The sequence below is a fragment of the Etheostoma spectabile genome, chromosome 11, assembly GCF_008692095.1.
Source record: "Etheostoma spectabile isolate EspeVRDwgs_2016 chromosome 11, UIUC_Espe_1.0, whole genome shotgun sequence".
NCBI lineage: Eukaryota > Metazoa > Chordata > Actinopteri > Perciformes > Percidae > Etheostoma > Etheostoma spectabile.
Window position 1 is genome coordinate 20,359,788 of NC_045743.1, and position 20,223 is coordinate 20,380,010.

Genomic DNA, 20,223 nt, shown 5'->3' on the forward strand with positions numbered 1-20,223 from the left:
TTTTTTTTTCTTTTTTTTTTTTTTATCTAAACCCGGTGTAATCTGTAATTATCTAAACTGATTTTGAACCGATTCACAAAGCGTCGTTCAATCCCTAGCTGGTGAATCTTAAGGTACTGTAGATAGCCTCGACTTGTCATAACGTATCACTAGAACATGTGGATAACGTTTGAAATACTTACAGTTGACGCTAACATTGATCCACCAAACCACACTGCATATCTCTGCATATGATGAGTAATAACTTGGACATCAATTGGTTTGGGCTGCGGAGAGAGGACAGAGAGAAGGATTGGGGACCAGTAACACTCCAACGTCCTGCGAGCAACACCATGGGATGCAATAGCAATGAGATGGGTGTAGTAATGGGACAGAATGAGGGGCTTTAAATGGACTCTGCTTTTTAAGACATGACATTTCACAGATATTATCAACATATGTTCCATGTAGCGGAGCCAAAAATCACAATAACAGAAAGTCTGTTTTTGTCACCAACGATTATTTTCATTGTTGAGTTATGTGTGGATTATTTTCTCGAATCAATCAGTTGTTTGGTCTATAAAATGCTGTGTCTTCCACAGCTATTTTGTTCACAACTCAAAGATATTCAGTTTACTGTCACAGAGGAGTAAAGAAACAAGAACACTTTCACATGGAAGCAGAGATTGTTTTTTTCATAACAAAATGGCTGAAACAGAATTAATTATCAAACTAGCAGCTCTAAAAACAAGCATAGCACATCTCTAATGGAACCATTTAAAATGTCATACTTGTCAGTATATATGTCTTTAAAAAAAAAAACATACCGACTTCCCCTAAATCCCTAACATTGGTTTTCACCCATGTCTGTTATTTTGGGATAGATGTGGTATCGGTTGTAGACAAAAACCAGCTCCATTACTTTTGAAAATCAGTATATTTTCCCAATTATTTTCTATTCAGCTACATTCACCGTCTGCTTCTATTATGCCTGCAGTGGACTCAGCCTCAGGCTAGATGACATTTAACATCTCCCCACCTGTACAATCACAGGTACGGCCTTCACAGCGTTGACTGAGAAGGAGGCAGGAGAGACTAACTATATACACTTCTTCCCTGGAGGTGAAACATTTTAACTGTATTCTATTTTAAGACTCCTCTTGGTTTGTACTTAATACATTTGCTATTGAAAATCAACTAATCTACATTCAATAAATATCGGTGCCAACAAAAATGGTAGTGGTTTGACGTGTTTTGTCAGTTTCACTAGTCACACAGTACTTGAGTTTTGTTGAGCGGTATCGAGCTTATATAGTGTCGTCTCACCTTGAGCTTGCCTCCGCTCAGCTCCTCGCTCATCTTCAGTCGGGCATCAACCGTCCTCTTTAAGTCTCTCTGCAAACGCCGGCCAAAGTCCCTGAACATGGTGGAGCCTCCTGACAGAACAACATTCTGGGGAAGAAACCGTGATGGGGATTAGACTTAACAAAGACAAAGCAATTGCTCACTTAAAACAAATTTGACACTGGGCGTAAGAGGGGAGTGGCAATTTTACTTTCAAACAAGTCACAGTTCCAATGAACTGCTCAAATTAAAAGATAAGGAAGGTCGCTATACCTTAGTCAGAGGCAAGATTGACCACAAAGAAGTCACTCTGTTAAATGGATATATGCCACCAGGGCATAACAGATCATTTATTACATTTTTTTCGGACCTATTAACCCAAGAGTCATCAGGACCTTTAATCTGTGGGGATGACTTGAATATCCAATTGCAACCCAAACTTGACTCAAATCTACACAAGAAAAGAAACCAAAACTCAGCATTCATGCGGAGAGTGTTACGGGAATTTGGTACGATAGATACATGGAGGGACCTTCCCCCCCAAAAAAGCAATTTACCTACTACTCCTTGTCACTCACAATCTTCCAGATTGGATTACTTTTTATCTGGGCTGCAGATAAACATAGAATAAGTGAATGCAAGATCCGTGTTAGAGATGTCTCGGACCACTCAGGAGTTCACCTCTCCCTGCTTCTAGATAACAGGAAGAATACTAATTTACTGAATGATGGCGTTTGAAAGGAATGTATTAAAGAAGAGTTAAAAGAATACTTGTCCTGTGGGATGCTTGGAAGGCAGCAATTAGGGGTAAACTCATAGTCTTTGCAGACCATGAGAAAAAGGAGAAACAAACACTTGGCTGAGATACAGTCAAAACTGAACAACCTAGAAACTCAACAGTGGACCCAAAGAGACCCACAAATATGGGCTCAACTAAAATGTATCAAACAAGAAATAAAACCGATTTATGACAAAGAAAATGAGAAAAGAATAAGGTTTACCAAACCAGAATATTGTGAAACCGGCCCAAAGGCTATGAAGCTTCTTTCCTGGAGACTACGTCAGCAGCAAGCAGAAAGAATTGTTTCTATAATAAGAAACCTAAAAAACAACAAAGTCTGCCATAAACAAGAAGAAATTCTGCAAGGCTTTGAATCCTACTATAAGGACATAAACACTCAACCTGACAAAGCTGAAGACTCATTAATTATTGAGTTCTTAAAATCTCTGGATCTTCCCTTAATAGTACATCAGAATAATGGACTCACTGCTGAGATATCAACCGCTGAACTGGGTGGTGCTTCCTCGACTAAAGACCAACAAAGCTCCAGGTGCAGATGGATTTGTTAATGAATGGTACACAACATTCAGGCCTGAGTAGACTCCACTTCTTCTCAGATGCTTTTACCACACCCTTAAGTAAGGCCAGAAGCCCCAATCTTGGAGCGAGGTAGAAATATCAATTATTCCCAAGGAAGGCAAGGACAAGGGAGAATGTAGTTCATATGGGCCAATATCCATTTTGAATACGGATTAAGTTATTTGCCTCACTTATGGCCAAAAGGATAGAAAACATTGTCTCTGAAATGATAGACCCAGACCAAACAGGGTTTGTCTGGGAAAGACAAACACAGGACAATATTAGAAAAACGCTCCATGTGCTAGACTATGTGATCAGGGAAAATATTAGTGCAACGCTGATCAGTTTAGATGCAGAGAAAGTGGGGCTACCTTTACCTAGTGCTGAAAAGTTTCAACTTTAATGAAAAATCTGTTTGGTGAATTAGATCACTATATTCAAACCCAACTGTTAAGATAAGAATCAATTGCCACCTTACAAATAAATAAAAAAATAATAAAAAAAAATCATACATTGTGATTTCTGGATTTTGTTTTTTAGATCATGTCTCGCACAGTGGACATGCACCTACGATGACAATTTCAGACCCTCCATGATTTCTAAGTGGGAGAACTTGCAAAATAGCAGGGTGTTCAAATACTTATTTTCCTCACTGTATAACAGGCCTATGAATCAGATCACTGACAGGTTTGAATATTATGTCAGAAATCATGTAATAATTTTAACTGTAGTCAAAGCAGGTGCTATTGAATGGTGCAAAGTATCACATGAATCAGAGCTCTTAAATCTGACAACTCTTGTGGATCCTTCAACAAATGTTCACACGGGCTTGTCACAAACAAGCGTGTTGTCACTATGGTGGATGCCCGCTTACCTTATAGAGAGGGCGCCTGACATCAATGGGGCAGTTCTGAATGACCTCATCCACAACTTCAGAGATAGGCTGGGTGAAGTCAGGGTTGGCAAACTGGAATTGCAAGTAAACAAAGACGTTATGCGGTGCAGTGAATGTAAAAAAGCTACAACGGCTATGATCGCACACCGAGATGGGCCTGAGCAGTGCAACAAAACACCATGGAGGTCAGAGACCCTGTGTATGGAAACAGCTGCCATAAAAGGCACAACAGTGGAGAGGGGGTAAGCTAAAGGTAGGAAAGATGAATAGATCTGCACAACAAAACGGGGCTCAAAACGTCAAAAAATGTTATAATCCTTCTAACGGGAGCTATTTGGTGTCCAGATCGATTTATTTTTTTACATGCTATTGTGGTGGAATTGACAAAGGGAAAACTTAGATAAGATCAGGTCATTCATAGGTCACAGGTCAGGGGAAGACAATATTTGGCCAGTCTATAATAACCAAACCTCTTCATGTAAGAATAGCTTTGTCTCTACAGATTGAGGCAGGCAACTCCATGATAAGGGAATGTTTTGCCCAGATGGAAACAGGATAAAAGGGGCCTGCCACACTAGCATACATCCCAGAGAGAGATAGACATGGACTTTGATCAGCAGTGCCCTGACCTCTGGGTGGAAGAAGATCTCAGGCCCCAGGAAGCGCTCGTAGCCCACGTCGATGGTGAACTCCTTCTTGCTGATGGAATTGATGCCGGTGTACTGCTTGATCCACTTGGAGCCATCCGTGTCATACTTGCTAAATTCTTTGACTAGATCTGGGCACACGTAGCTGAACCGCTCCTGGGGGGTGGAGTAAAGTTGTATAATCACCTTCAGCATAGCACAGCAAAAAAACAACTCCCTTCAAGCTGACTGTGTGTTAAAACGTAACAAGGTTGCAGTACCACCTGCATTGTAATCCTTGATCACACACGCACGCACACACGCAGTCCATAAAGGTTGGATTGTTCCTCATCTTTTAATTAAGGCATTAAGATCAATTTCCAAAAGATTTTTTTATTTTTATTTTTCTCTTTTTAGTCAACTTTAGCATGGGTGTGTAAACTTATGAGTCCAACTGTATATTAGGGGTGGGGGGGATATTTTTAGTGGCAATACTGTATTGATACACAGATGTCAAGTATCAAGCTTTTATTATATATATATATATATATATATATATATATATATATATATATATATATATGTGTGTTGCTGACAATCCCATTTTTCAGCAATAAAATTGCAGTAGATGAACAAACAGAAATGTTTATTTTTAGATGAAACAGATGATAACGTTTCCTTTTGGGGACACCATTGAAAAAATCTGAAGTTGGGAAAAAAGTGTGTGTATGTATATATATATATATATATATAATATATATATATATATATATATATTCTATGTTATTTATTTCAGATAGCTAATTTTCATTTCCATGTGTTGCAGCTGTATGTCTATACAACTTCAACATAAGAAGAATGGAGCATAATATGGATGTGAAAGCAGTTATGAATAGCCTATGTGACAATAAAAGTGGTTTGGTTAAAATCAACAAATAATCGTGATAATAATCGTGATCCAATTTTGATCAAATTAATCGTGATATCATTTTGGCCATAATCGTGCAGCGTAATATATTTCCTAAATATTTTTCATGGGTGTTATATTTTGCAGCAGGACTGCATACAAATGAAACACTAACACAACCACTTCACTTCTACCCCCTAAATAAGCAATATGATATGATGTATTTAAGGAAACCCAGGGATAACAGGTTGAAGTGAAGAAACACATATACATTAACTTATTTCCAACATGGTCCAAGATGTTATATAGTATTATATTATATACACATGTAGGTGTACAAATCAAATCGTTCTTAGAAAGAACAGAAAGATGGTCGGACTCTGACTGTGTGTACTGTGCACGGTTAGGTTCAGGTCCAGTCAGTTAATGTTCACAAGTGAACAATTTCTATCAGCCACTGACTGACATATTTTGGCCTTTTTTTTCTCTCCAGCACCTCTACTGTCAGGAGACAGGGTCAGGGTGGTGGTCCAGCATGGGGGGGGAGCAGAGGACACGCGCTCTCCCTCACAGCTGTTGCCTGGCTCTGACTCATGAAAAAAAACTGGAGTAAAATAAAAAAAAACACTGCATAATCTCCACTGCCGTTTGTTTCTTTAAATATAGGTACACCTACATGTATATAATATTATCCTGTATAATACTATTAGGAGTATAGCATGCATACGTCAAGGATGTATAAATTAAATAAACGTCAGCTGGAGTCCGATTTAATACGGCAACACTGTTGACCGCATCAGTTATCTCTTTCTATTCCGCATTCTTCTTACAGCCTAACACCAGTTTTTAGGATGCCAAATAATGTAAACAGATTACATCTGGCCATGTCGTAAATAGTAGGGGCGAGGCTTTAAAATTGAGAATATAGTGGGGCGTAATATTTAAATTACGATGGTTTCCAGCCTCTGCATTCATCAACGTACGACCATTCTTACGCTCTGATTGGTGGGATGCGACTGTTTCATGAATCCCACGTGAAGCCAGTCGTAAGAGCATTTCTGCACTCATATCTGCGCTGGTTTCTGCGTTAGGTTGATAAATGAGGGCCAATGTGAGCAGACATTTCCAAACATCAGAGTAGCCATGGCCAGCAGTGCGCTTTGTGCCTGAGGAACACGCAGTGCCTCTGCATTGACCACCAGTCCAACTGCCGTGAAACCAGAGGCCTATTTGTTGTATCCAACTGATGATACATGGAATTCTTCATGTGACTCCCGTCAGCACCTTCTTGGCAGAGGAAGTGGCTGATGGGAAGTGCTGAATTTAAAAACTGAACTGAAGACCAACCTTGACTGCCTTGGCCGTCTCCAGGGACTGCTCCGGTGGGATGCCCACCTCCCTCTCCCTCAGAAGCTGCTGTGTGAAGTAGGTGATGTCTCGCCCTGCGATGGGAATGTGCTTTATACAGCTGCCAATGACATAACCTTCAGCCTGAAAGAAGAAAGAATAAATAGAGACAGGATGCGAAAGAAAGGGGATATGTCATACAAGTATCAAGGCTACAGTTGTTATAGCGTCATCAACGTACTGCGAGGACTTCTCCATATAGGCTGTTGTGTGTGGCTCCTTTTTTTGAGCATATTCAGCAGTGGCTGCGGACATGCTGACTCAGTCGGCCAACCTCAAAATGTATTCTGCAAGCACATTTCCTCAATCTGAGTAATTCATTCCAGCCTCTGAAACACTGAGGCCTACTTTGAAACATCAACACTATCCTGTTACTGAACACCAGTGTTGGAGTAACATGTTACAAAAGTAATGCAATTACAGTAGTGTACTGTAAGTAAGTAACCTGTGACGCAGTATTATAACCAGTGTTGGGCAAGTTACTTCCAAAATGTAATGTATTATAGATTACTAGTTACTGTTATTTCACAGTAATAATATTGCTGTCTCTGAATTGTAATGTGTTACATTACTTTTGAGTTAGTTCCAACAAAATAACACCGGAAGTTTGACTTGGCATCTAGTGTGAATTTCACAACCAGATAAATAAAGTCTCCTCTTTAACCTCTTTAAAATTGGAAAATTGAAATCCCATGCTTTTCTCACCTAAATGTTTTACCAAAAAAAAGTGATACAGCTCCTATATACTTTGGCCCTCTAGGATGTGCCTGAGGTCATTGGGAGGTTAAACACTCAATTTTCTGCTCCAAGTGTCAGTGTGATTCTAGCCCTTACTGACACAGAGTTGAAAAGCGTTGGAACTTGCGTTACTGAGATTGTAACAAGTATAATATTACCGCAATTTAATTAGCGATGCATTACATTTAGTGTTGGGACTAACCTGTTACAAAAGTAACGCAATTACAGTAGTCTATTCCTTTTTGCTATAGTCCCAATAAGTCAGTGTGGTCCTTTAAATGCTGTTCTGAACAAAGCAAAATAAATGACTTTCTCAGAAATGTAAACAGCAAGGCAACAAAAAGAATTGATTTTTTTTTTTTAAGTCATGCCAACTGTGATATTTTTACATGAGATTTGTAAGTACATATCAAACATCTATGAAAATGTACTGAAACTAGTATTTCACCACAATAAATGCCCTTAAAGTTAAAGACCCTACATCCTCCGCCCCATTCCTGAAAGGCCAGGGGGGAATACACATGCATGTTGATTGTTCAAGAACTAGGAAGTACTGTTGTGTTTGAGAGAGTGAGCAGTTGATGGAGCCGTGTCTTCTGGAAACTCACCACAGGGATGACGTGGGTGACACCGTCTCCGCTGTCGATGACCGTGCCTGTCAGCGTCCTCTCCCCCACCTGTCTGGACGTCCAGGAGGCTGCCAGAGCAAGCACAGCCTAGCACACACATACGTACAGAGAAATGTCACACAGATAATATCCTAACTGTGTGTTCACATGTACACCAGCTACAAGCATGCTGTAACATATTCCTGTGTACTACTACTACTACTAATACTACTGTCATGGTCCTTTTAGGATGCAGTACACGACATGTGATCAAACTATAAATTTAGAAACGGTCTATTGAGTGCTTACTTTGATAACAGAATCATAAATCAGAAGAGAGCTACAGTATATCGGAAAGTATAAGGTTTATTATATGCAAACTAGATGACCCAACATATCTCACCTGCACAGCGATGTACAGCCCTGGTACATTGAAGGATTCGAACATGATCTCAGCTGTGTACTCTCGGTTTTCTGGTGTGTTCAGAGGAGGCTCTGTCTGCAGATGGAAAAGAAAGAACGCACACACAGACACAGACACACACACACACGCACACACACGCACACGCTAAAATGTAAGGAGTCAAAGTAAAAAGTCGCCACAAAAATAAACAGAAAAGTAAAAATATCTGAAAAATCTACTGGAGTACAGTAACAAAGTATTTGTACTTCGTTACTCCTCATCTCTTGTTATCTTTGCCAACATGTTGGCCCATGAGCCGAAATGTTAATTTCACACTGAAAGAAGGGGAATTTTTTGAAAATGTCCATCAAGTGCAGGAACCCAATTTGGACTTGGGGACATTTTTAAGCCTCTTACCAGGAGGAAGTAGTGGTCCTCAGGCTCAGCCCTAAGGTACTTGAAGATTATCTGCTCCATGAAGCGCTCCATTAGGTCCCAGTCCTCCACAATCCCATGACGGATTGGCCACTGTTGGCACAAAGCTCCAACTAGTTAGAACACTGCATTGAGTTATGAAGGCAGAAGTAAAGGCATAGGATGCAAGGCACACACTGCAGCTCACACTGTTAAATGAAACACTGCTTGCTGCTATAAACTGAAAAAAGTGTAATATTGTAAACTTTCTGTCTATATGGTTTCTTTAGCCACCTATGTTTTTTGAGATCACTGCACAGTTGACTTTTAAATCCCTGAAGCGGAATATCTGCATTGCAGTCCAACATATAGGTTTGTTCATGCTCATATAACTGCAAAAAATATTGCCTTTAACTATTCATTTCTGGTGACAACAGTACTTTCATAATGAAATCTGACAACAGGTCCATCTACATAGGACAGTTTCCTCTATTTTTACAGGTTAACCCTGCCAAAACAAAACGACTAAAATGCACAGCATATAAGTTGTCTAATGAAATCATGCAGTTGGAATGTCAGTGTCAGCAGATGCAGCTTATTGCCATCCTCCACAACACATGGAGATGGGGATAGTTCAGTGACCAATGTCACAAGCTTATTCAATCATTTTTGAAGCTCCTTCCGAGTTGTCACCAATAACAGTCCTACTTTATCTTATAATATGGCTGCATTCATTTTAGGTGTTCCAGGGCCCTAAACTGTGTCCAAAAAGCTACATACGGTATGCACTATATGCTATTCTTCTGGCATGCTGTCTTGCAGTTAATATACAAGAAAATCAGCATAACCATTTATACAAACAGAACACAATAAGTGCACCATCAACGTCAATCAAATTGCAACTTTCGAATTGTTTTCCACCATATAGAAATATAATTTTTTTTGGCTGGACCGCCTCCAACGCGGTCTCTAGCTCTTCTTATACATCCATGGTGTGTATGTGGAGGAGCTCAGCCATGAGCAGGGGCGAAGCTGTAGCCGGATGATAAATACTACAGGCGTAGCAGCAGGCCCGTTTAATATCGGGTTTTGGTACCCATCCCTAAATTAAAAGGATTGTCCTTAATCATCTTCTTCCGGTCATTTGTGATGCGTTTGTCATGCATGTTCAAATGCTGTACATGGTCAGAACTACTACAGATGAATATTTAATATCTATATTCACATTAGACATGAAACAAATTTGGCCACAACTAAGCATAGTGAAGCTACACATTCGAGCCATATACTACGATTTGACCTAGTCTTGTCCAAGATGTGATTCGCTCCCTCTTCCTGTGCATGTTGCAGTGTAGGAAAATTGCGAAAGGTTGTACACAGACACATGTATACTTTATTTTATCCATTTTCATGAATGAACAAACTGCAGACTCAAAACCAGCTTATAATTAGTATGTGGTACAGAAGTGGAACACAGTTGTGGTGTTGTGCATGCAGGCTAACTGGCTTACTGGGTCACCTAAAGGGAGCGGAGCCCTCATTGATGATATGAGCTGCACCTGTGCTTTTCCTGCTATGCCGAGTCTACCGGGAGAGGCCTACTGCCTTTACAAAAGAGAAAACAACTGTGCGTGCTGTTGCTGTATTATTTTTGTACACCTTTCATAATCTGGAGGCCCAAATAACCAGAATTATTGCCAGCAAAGTCAGAGAACATTAAACAAAATTTTGAGGTAACTTTTACAAAGTCCTATCTTCATAGTCTTATATTCATCCAATCTCAATAGTATGCCATATAGTCAAGAGTCATCTCATTTTGTGCACATAAATGCTAATCAATGTCCTTTAAAAACCAATATTGTTGGTGAAATACATTCCCACTGTGAACTTGAGAAAGTCTTTCTCCTCCTTGTTCGGGTAAAAGAAAAAACAATTCACTAAAATGTCACCTATAACCTGCCCCTTGTTTACAAATCACTAAATGCATTATGTCTACAATGAATATATTGGTTCTTGAATGACACAGGAAATATCAAACACTGGCTTTGCCAGTGGCTTCCGCGGGTGTGCCGAGCTGTCAGGGCCACGTACCTTAGTGGAATATGACGGCTTGTCTACTGCTTCATCTCCAATGTAGAAATCCAAGTCATCCACCCCCTTCATCATCCTTCGCTGGGCCTGGTCCCCAACCTTGGCTGACTCTTTGATGGCGATACCTGGCAAGAAATAAAGAACTCAATAAAAGAAAGTTGTATGCATTATATTCAGTTAATTATATTAAAATGTTCAAGAATGATATATTTTTTCCTGAATGATTACATTTTATAACTGTGTTGCAATTTATAAAAACTAAAAATTCAAAATTGGATGTGTGTTCTAGCATAATATTTTCCTCTTTTCAAAGATGCATCATGGTGGTTGTTAGCGCCACTTGCCTGCTTTGCTGGTGTGAGGAAAATTAAATGCCTGGTGAAATACTCACATGATGGAACGATGAACTGTGGCTCTGTGTTCCCTGCATATCCCAGTTTGGTGTAACTGCAAGAGAAAAATCACATCACATCTCCTTATATCAAGGCTGCATGTTCTAAACAGACCACCTGCTACTCAGCTGGCAGGCAAGTTTACTTCAGTAAGGATCATTTTTGGCTACCATGTCCTATACTGTTGTTTTCATCAATGCCATCGCTGTCTTTTGGCGGGTTGGGTGGGTGCCAAAAGCAGCGGCAGCTCTGGAGCTAATGCTAATGGGGGGCTATTAAAAAGAGCCATTCATGCAGTTTTGGGAAACTGAATACTATTCATATTTGTCCTAGGGGGAAAAAAGATCACTTTTGCATAAACTGACCATCCTTAAAATAAACTAGCTGTGACCTCAACACTGCTGTGTTGTAGGTTGCCTTCTTCTCTATGCAAATAAAAAAGCAAGCAAAACCTTTACAAAAAAAAGGAAGTTGTGTGGATAAAACAAATGGTGTAAAGAGGTTTCTAAGAATCGTTATGACTGGGCCACGACATTACCAACATTTCCACCTCCATGCTCATAACATCCAAGACTTTATACTTACAGCCTTCTCCATGTCTCTGCTCAGTACCAATGGTGTTTTGTGGGGCACATGCTAACCAGATGTAGTCCCGACTGGGTTAGGCCCAGATAGGACTGTGATACTTCCTGCACACAGGGCCCAAGGGACTGACAGAGGACACTGCTGATGACTGCCAACACAATGTGGGCATAATAGGCTACATCCCAGTCATTATAGTGGCTCCTTTGAATTTTACTTAATAAAAAAGGAAGCAGGAATCAGAAGTCTTTAAAAGAAATGACCTCAGAATGGTATAAGGAAACTTACAAATAGGCTCCATTTATAACAATTAACAACTGCCCCAACTGTGTATTATTGGTTTGATCATCTGCATAGTTACTACCAATCTCCTTTACAACTTTTTATATTCAACATGTAACATGTTTATGAAAGCTTTTACATTTCCTGTCCTGGACACCAATCATAAATATGGATAAAACTCTTACAGATGCATGGGGAAATTGTGTATTTCATTTTTATGGAACAAACCGTGTGAAATAACTATACAAAGGAAGCAGAAATATGACATTAATAAGACAAAACTACATTGAGTGTCTCTTGAATAGTATCTCAGAAAAAAGGGAACATTATGAGAGCTAAGAAGATATTCACAATGTAGATTTATGTCCTGCTTTCTTGTGCCAAATAAAGTCACCCTCTTACAATAGCAATATGTTAAAATACAGTAGAAAACTGGGAGAAATAGTTGGCAGGTCCACTTTGTGAAGTATTGCTAAAAATGATAGCCTAATCTATTTCAATTTGTCAATTTCTAAAAGGTCTAAAGTCATAGGTACCTTCTCCCACTAGTGACGAGTATCTTCTCATGTCTCTAGGTTTGATGGAGGCCTGTTTGCAGCAGTTTGGTCATTACTATTACTTTGCCCATTCATGAAATAAATTCCATCATCACTTTGACATACAGTTTGGACCCACCTCTTAAGTGACTTTGTCACTTTAATCCCAAACAAATAAAAAGCAATCAGGGAGAAGAACAGCAGTTTCATGAAAACAACAACAACAACAACATGGGCAGACCGCCACAGAATGTAGCAGCAGCACTCTGAAAACACCTTCATACCACAAAGCAGTCCCGGCTTGTCTACCTCAGCCTGCCTGGACAAGCTTACAATACACCACGTCTCACTGTGGACATCCTTTCACAGGACAGCTGCAGCTGAGTCCAACAAACAGCTGAACTACTGGAGTAAAGCACTTTTTGTATATATGTATATATTCTGATACAAACATTAGCATCGTTTTTGGAATCACAGCGGCGCACTTCGCTCGGCTATGGCTTGGTAGCGTTGCATTTCACCCCCCCGACTCATTTCCTGGTTCTTTTTCTCAATAAAACAAGATGAAATTAAGGAGAAGGTTAACTTCTCCTGCTACAGCTTTCCCACCATGGTCAGAAAGCCCAGGGGAGACACTTTGTTTCTCACACTATGACTCTAGAGTCTCTACTCACTCTAAAGATAGTCACCACTACTCTCTCTACCACACACAAGTATAAACTTCAGGCCATTTACGTAGGCTCCAGTGAAAGCTATGTGTGGAGCATCAGCACAACCAGGTTGCAACACCTGACCTGAGATTGGTTTTATGATTTGGAAGCTTTAATGTGATAGTTTTGCACAAAAAGACAACCTAACCGACACTTTAGCCAAATGTGGACGAGGTGTTTTCATTGCAGAGTCAGATAGTCTAATCTAATAAAAGCAGCTAGTCTGTTTAGAAGGTTGATATGTACAAGGAAGTGGAGTTGTCATTGTTTGGACTCAACGACAGCTGTTCAACTCCCTCTGCACTTTACAACATCTGCCCATGCTACTCTCCAGCTTAGCTGCAAAGCTATGTCAATGTTTCCATTTAAATCAACTAATCATGAACCAAATCTCAACCTAAACTGCGCTCAGCACTATTTCTGCAAATAAAAAGTCATGTAGTCAGTGAAGCTGGAACATATGCATTGTGACTGTAAGGCTTGACCAGAAATTAGAAGCCATCTGCTTGATGAGTAGAAACTAGCGCTGGCCAATTTAATTCTCAGCTGCACTTTTAACTCTCCAGTGCCGATCAGAAGCAGCGGTATGGTGAGCCGCCTCAGGGAAGGAGGGGGATGAGTGGAGAGGTATGCAATGTGAGTAGTAACGAGTTCAAGCCTCAACAAGCACGCAATGCTGCAAACCACTTTTAACCCCCAAAAGTTACTTAGCGTACCTATCTTGCTAAGTAGTTTTTTTAGGATTATCTACATGTCATTATTGGTTATAAAACATGTCTCTCCTTCAAAGTGAGAATAACTCATAGAAAAGAATACAATGACTTTGTTGGCTCATGTAGTTAAAGTCAACAAAAAAAAAGGAGGCTCAAGAATGTCTAACATTATTTAAACCATTTACAAAGAAAAAGCAATCAGGTGAAATGCTTCCTTATTCCAAAAGCAGGGAAGGAACCCACCACTCTTGCAGGAAGAGCTAAGAGAATATCTAGCCCTGTATTATTTTTTCTGCCCCTTAAAACTTAAAACATTGGCTGCTAAAGTAATCTCTTATTAGGCCAATATGAGACCATTTATTTAGGATAACAATCAGTAGCCTGGCAAAGAAGAGAAATTAGAGAAGTCAATCAAAAGAGCATGTCTGGGATGCCGAGAAACGACCATATATGGACTAAAAAGCGTGAATGAGGAAGTGTAGGCTGAATAGGAAGTAGTACTGCGCCTGCTCAAATCCAGACTAACGAGCAAAAAAAGATTTCAGAATTGCAAAAAACGTTAGGTAATGGCACGGATATCTTCACGGGACGCATCAATGTGGAAAATCTAGCGTATTAACACAGGACGTTAGACTAAGATACTGGCAGCTCCAAATGAATGAAACCAGCTGTGATTGAAACATTCCTCCGTCAGGTTTATTGCATTCCATTAGACAGGTCGAAAACACAACGTTACCCTAGTGATGAATCCATGCTAATGAAGAAACTAGCTAACGAGCAGGGAAATTAGCATGACACGTACTGTCTAAGCACGACAGCACATCTAACCAGACTGGGTTTTTCTCGGAATAAAACCGGGAAAGAGTACTTTATATTACGTTTAGCTGTTGGTTAGCATACTATCTCACTGACTAGCTAGCTGTCTGCATACTAAAACAGAGACAGACCCACACACACCCAGTTGTTGCTGCTGCTGACACCGTCAGTCCCTAACCGTCCTCAGCCTCTCCCCCTGTCTGCACGGCGGTTCGGTTGTAACAGCTTACCCTGTGCCGCAGTCAACAACACACGCCGGTAATCGTCCAGCCATCTCGCCCCGAGTCTCTGTTGTTTACAACCGGTTAAATTTGACTGACAGCAGGCTGTGTCGGCAGTCGGCTGGAGGATATGGCAAGCCGTCCACAGGCGGAACCCCAGAGCCCGCACAGTACCGTTTCCACTTCCGCACTCGGCGACTGGCAAGCAAGATGGCGGAGGCCGTGTGGAGCAAGAGAGCAACGCAGGCGGGGCTTCTTCTTTCTTTAACTGTCTATGGGGCTTCGCAGCTGTCAATCATCCACCGTCTATGGTTTACATGAACCATCCTTAAGATGCAGTATTTACAATGAAATAGTTCTATGATTATAATCGTGTATATTAACTTAGTATGAACTGTTTGTTATGTGCTTCCTAATTTATGTTTTAAAGTGTTCTCGTTTGTTTTTTTTGTAAATGAAAGGAAATCGAAGATAAAAATCCTTGTGTTGTCTCCCCATCGACCAACAATTTGTTGTTCTGTTTCTACACTCCAACATTTTTGTCAATTTTATTCCAATTTTTTGTCGCTTTTTCCAATGTTTTTGATGGGTTTTTTTTGTCACTTTTCCCGATTTTTTGGTCCCTTTTTTTTCAACGTTCTTTTGTCATAGTTCTGATATGGAAAGTTTTTGTGAACAGGTCAAATTTGACCCGAGGGCAACAGGAAGGTTACATTATTATTATTATTATTGTTATTATTATTATTATTATTATTATTATTATTATTATCGAGCGGAGATGAATATCCGCTTTATAAACATAATTTAAATGGACACTAAAAAACAGTGTTATTAATCCATCAAGGACTATGTAAATATTTTTAAAATTCATATAACATCATTATAAAGCCACTATATAGCCTAGCAAATGCTAAAAGTAGTATGATAATGGTAAATATTAGTATTCAAATATATAGATATGGAGAGAGAGAGATTAAATGTATCAATAAACTCTGCATGTCGCTATTTTACTCCAGACCAGTAGGTGGCAGTAAACGCGTCTCTAACTTTCCATCCGGCGTGTTGTAAAACTAAAGAAGAAGAGCTCATGTTGGGACGTTATGATGGTGAGAGACTACTGGTGGAAATATAGCTTTTTATTTTGCTAGATAACGAGAGTTTTCTCCACAGACTATATGACACACTTTCGAGGTCAGATCCGGGGCCCCCACTGGGGCCCTGCAATGGACAACATGCTGATAGATTTCTGGAGCAAACATGACTGCCTTTTTAATTCCTCGGTCGACTCCTACTACGACAAGGACCTGAAGACCAAGCTGTGGACCGAGTTCGCCTTGTCCATCGGAAAGCCTGGTAAGGAAGAGGAATGGCGAGACAGAAGTCCAGTGTCTGTGGCATTCACGTACCTGGGGGGGGGGGGGGGGGGGGGAGTTATCAACCCAGCTAAACTCTACTCAAGTTTTGATTGAAGTTTCAACATGAGCACCATCTACTAGCCAAATGCTGGTAAAACCTGCAAGTGATGGCCAAAAAAACCCCAAGGTAAACTACTAATAATAATAATAATACATTTTATTTATAATGCCCTTTACATTTCAAATGAAATCTCAAAGTGCTACAGTAGCAAGGAGTTAAAAACAGTTTCCAGAATATAACAAAATCAACAAATAGCAATAATAAAACACCTAAAGACTAACATTAAAACTATGACTGTTAAAAGGCCTTTTGAATTAGGAATGTCTTTAGGCCCTTCTTAAAAATCTCCACAGTTTGTGGGGCCCTTAGGGTCTCTGGGAGTGTATTCCAGAGCCGTGGGGCCCTTAGGGTCTCCGGGAGTGTATTCCAGAGCCGTGGGGCGACTGCCTGGAAGGCCCTGTCTCCCATAGTAGACAGTTTAGTCCTTGGTTGGTGCAGGCAGTAGGTGGAGATGGAGGAGCAGAGGTTTTTCGTGAGGTGATGTGTGGGGCGAGGAGTTCACTGAGGTAGGCAGGGGCAGCTCCATGTATGCACTGGTGGGTAAGTCCGTAGGGGGTTGGGTTGGGGACCGGAGGGTCACTGGTTCAAGTCCCCGTATGGACCAAAAGTACAGAGTGTGGATTGGTGGCTGGAGAGATGCCACTTCACCTCCTGGGCACTGCCAGGTGCTGTTGAGCAAGGCACCGTACCCCCCCCACCCGCTCAGGGCGCTGGTTCGGCTGGCAGCCCCCCCACTCTGACATCTCTCCATTAGTGCATGTATAGATCCTGAACATGTGTGTGTGTGTGTGTAGTTCAGGACTGTGTGTAAACTAACCAAGTGTGGACACAGAGTGTAAATTGTAATTTCCCCATTGGGGATCAATAAACAGATTAAAATTTAAAAAATGAATTTAATTAAATACACTAGTGGCTGGAAACGTTCACCAGCCGCTTTGCTTGCTCTGTTTAACAGTGGAGTATACGCTGTGGTTTAGCCTTGCTTCTTCATTACTACTATATTACTGCTGTTCAGTTACTCAGACATATTTTCACCCTGCAGTATCTGATGTGGAGAGAAGATCCAGATCGCTCCGGACTCAGTACGGGAGGGTGCTATGGCATCCGGAGAGGGTCAGCACTTTCCAGCAAAAGATGCTTAGAGAGAAACTGGATTTCTTGAGGCCTTACATAGTTCGCAGGCGAAGTGATTCATATCTGGTAAGTTGAAAATGAATGCAGAAAAAAAAGCCCGCAGATGCTTCCCTGCAGATCTCGATGGCCCATTTTTTTTACATTTCTGCTTATACTCTTTTTGCAGGAGGACGAGAAGTTTGATGATCGGGATGAGGATGACGAGGAGTTGGAGACCGAAGGAAGCGTTGACCACGAGATGGGAAGCTCATTTGGTAGCCCGCTAGATGCTGATGTGAAGAGGCAAGATCTGGATGATGAACCCCACACGGCCTCCGGCCTGAATCCTGCTTCACTGCACTTTCCAAACCCGCCGCCTCAAGTTACAGATGTCATGTCTCTGAGCTGTCCCCCCCGCCACGACAAGGGTTCTACTGATCAGCCTGCCCAAACGCTTGCACCAAACACATCCAAACACAACATATTAAACCAGTTTGCGGAGGTTATGTTGGCCGACATGCATCAAATTAAAGACCCTATGGTGCTGATGAGACTTCGCCGAGATATCACCCACCTGGTGTTCAAAGCGGTGGAGGAAGATGTGCAGAGACAGTGCAATCGAGTCCCGCCCATGTCCAAACCGGGGGAGAGAGTGCAGGTCCACGGCTGCTCCACGCACGAACAGGCATCCTCTCAAACAAAATACTCCTGGAGGCAGAGGTTTCTGAAGAGAAGGAACAAGGGGTTTGAGATTGGAAGGAGGATACAGAGATGGGAGGAGATGAAACATGTGAGGAGAATGTCCAGGGGTCAGTTGGTGCAGCCCGGCGTCCAGCAAGGCCCGGCGTTGGAGGGGACGGGGGAAAACAGCTCTCCGGTTATTATTCAAGCTTCTGAGATCAAAAGAGAAACGGGGCCACCCATGGTTAAGATTGAAGAGGAGACACTTTAATCTGCTTGACATTTTTGCTACAGGGTTGCCATTTTTTTACCCCTGATTACAGATGTCTCCGTCAGGAAGTGTAGGTTAGAACGCCCTCATACTAAGTCCTGTCAGTACCTAGGTACTGTCAGGGCTCTCAGACTCTGCGCCTGACTGGCTAGTAGTCCTTACCTAGGTACTGTCAGGGCCCTCATACTCTGCTTCTGACTGCTAGTAGTCCTTACCTAGGTACGTTCAGGCCTCATACTCGGCTTCTGACTGGCTAGTAGTCCTTACCTAGTTACTGTCAGGGCTTCATACTCTGTTTCTTACGGCTATTAGTCCTTACCATTACTGTCAGGCCTTCATACTCTGCTTCTGACTGGCTATTGTCCTTACCTAGGTACTGTCAGGCTCTCATACTCTGCTTCTGACTGGCTAGTTGTCCTTACCTGGTACTGTCAGGCCTTCATACTCTGTTTCTTACTGGCTAGTAGCCCTTACCTAGTACTGTCAGGGCTCTCATACTCTGCTTCTGACGGCTAGTAGTCCTACCTAGGTACTGTCAGGACTCATACTCTGCTCCTGACTGGTAGATCCTTACCTAGGTACTGTCAGGCCTCATACTCTGCTTCTGACTGGCTAGTAGTCCTTACCTAGGTACTGTCGGGCCCCATACTCTGCTCCTGACTGGCTAGTAGTCCTTACCTAGGTACTGTCAGGGCCCTCAACTCTCTCCTGACTGGCTAGTATTCCTTCCCTAGGTACTGTCAGGGCCCTCATACTCTGCTTCTGACTGGCTATTAGTCCTTACCTAGTACTGTCAGGGCCTCATACTCTGCTTCTGACTGGCTATGTGTCCTTACCTGAGTACTGTCAGGGCCCTCATACTCTCTTCTGACTGGCTAGTGTCCTTACCTAGTGTACTGTCAGGCCTTCATACTCTGTTTCTACTGGCTAGTAGTCCTTACCTAGGTACTGTCAGGCTCTCATACTCTGCTTCTGACTGGCTAGTAGTCCTTACCTAGGTACTGTCAGGACCTCATACTCTGCTCCTGACTGGCTAGTAGTCCTTAACTAGGTAAGAAAATATCTGTTTCACCCTATATATTTAAAACATGTCCAATTGCTTTCTATTTCATTTTTCGTGTGCTCTTTCACATAATAGAATACTACAGTAGTGTAAAAAACAACAACCAATAATCCAAGGGATATTCATGATGGGGTCCCTAGTCTCTATCCTGTAAGGAGTCCTTGGCTGAAAAAAATTAATAAATACATTTTTGACAACCTTTGCAATAGACCATGTGTTTTCTTCTTTCAATTGGAACTGTAACAAGGACTGTTGATCCAGTCCATGGTCTGTAAACTCACTGTCCAGGGGAGGGAAACAATACCAGTTCCAACTATTGACCAGCAGATGGCAGTGTTAATTGATTCTCCCTGAGCTTCTGTTGCACCAGGATTTATTCAATACAAAAACAAATCTCTGTATTATGGAAGATGGGTTGATAATGGTATTGTCTAGGTAAGACAACTCCTTAATGCTGACGGGCAGTTACTAAAGTATAATGAGTTCCTCTCCAAATTCCAGTTATCAGTCATGCTGAGAGAATATTAAATTCCACTTATACCACTTATTCAGTATTATTCCACTTATTCAGTATTATTCATCATTCTCATTCTCA

At 41.3% G+C, this 20,223-nt stretch overlaps 2 protein-coding genes across 3 annotated transcripts in view; one reads left to right on the plus strand and one right to left on the minus strand.

The window, feature by feature from the left end:
- LOC116697845 (actin-related protein 3) overlaps nt 1-15,281 on the minus strand; it is an 18,626-nt gene extending 3,345 nt beyond the window's left edge. The window contains exons 1-11 of the mRNA XM_032529372.1: nt 15,034-15,281; nt 11,164-11,219; nt 10,773-10,897; nt 8,685-8,795; nt 8,268-8,363; nt 7,865-7,972; nt 6,459-6,602; nt 4,208-4,381; nt 3,558-3,650; nt 1,306-1,431; nt 183-266 (exon numbers count right to left, since the gene is read on the minus strand). Of these exons, the coding sequence (XP_032385263.1) occupies nt 183-266; nt 1,306-1,431; nt 3,558-3,650; nt 4,208-4,381; nt 6,459-6,602; nt 7,865-7,972; nt 8,268-8,363; nt 8,685-8,795; nt 10,773-10,897; nt 11,164-11,219; nt 15,034-15,077 (1,161 nt within the window). The 5' untranslated portion in view covers nt 15,078-15,281. The remainder of the gene's footprint in view (nt 1-182; nt 267-1,305; nt 1,432-3,557; nt 3,651-4,207; nt 4,382-6,458; nt 6,603-7,864; nt 7,973-8,267; nt 8,364-8,684; nt 8,796-10,772; nt 10,898-11,163; nt 11,220-15,033) is intronic.
- An 815-nt stretch (nt 15,282-16,096) lies between these two features.
- On the plus strand, nt 16,097-18,819 carry LOC116697851 (uncharacterized). 2 transcript variants are annotated; one of them, XM_032529377.1, is made up of 3 exons: nt 16,097-16,377; nt 17,543-17,700; nt 17,801-18,819. In XM_032529377.1, exons 1-3 carry the CDS (start codon nt 16,200-16,202, stop codon nt 18,563-18,565), a joined length of 1,101 nt encoding a protein of 366 aa, XP_032385268.1. In that variant the 5' UTR covers nt 16,097-16,199; the 3' UTR covers nt 18,566-18,819. The 2 variants fall into 2 exon arrangements, with proteins under 2 accessions (XP_032385268.1, XP_032385269.1); XM_032529378.1 differs by having other exon boundaries at nt 17,804-18,819.
- Nucleotides 18,820-20,223: the final 1,404 nt, after the last annotated feature.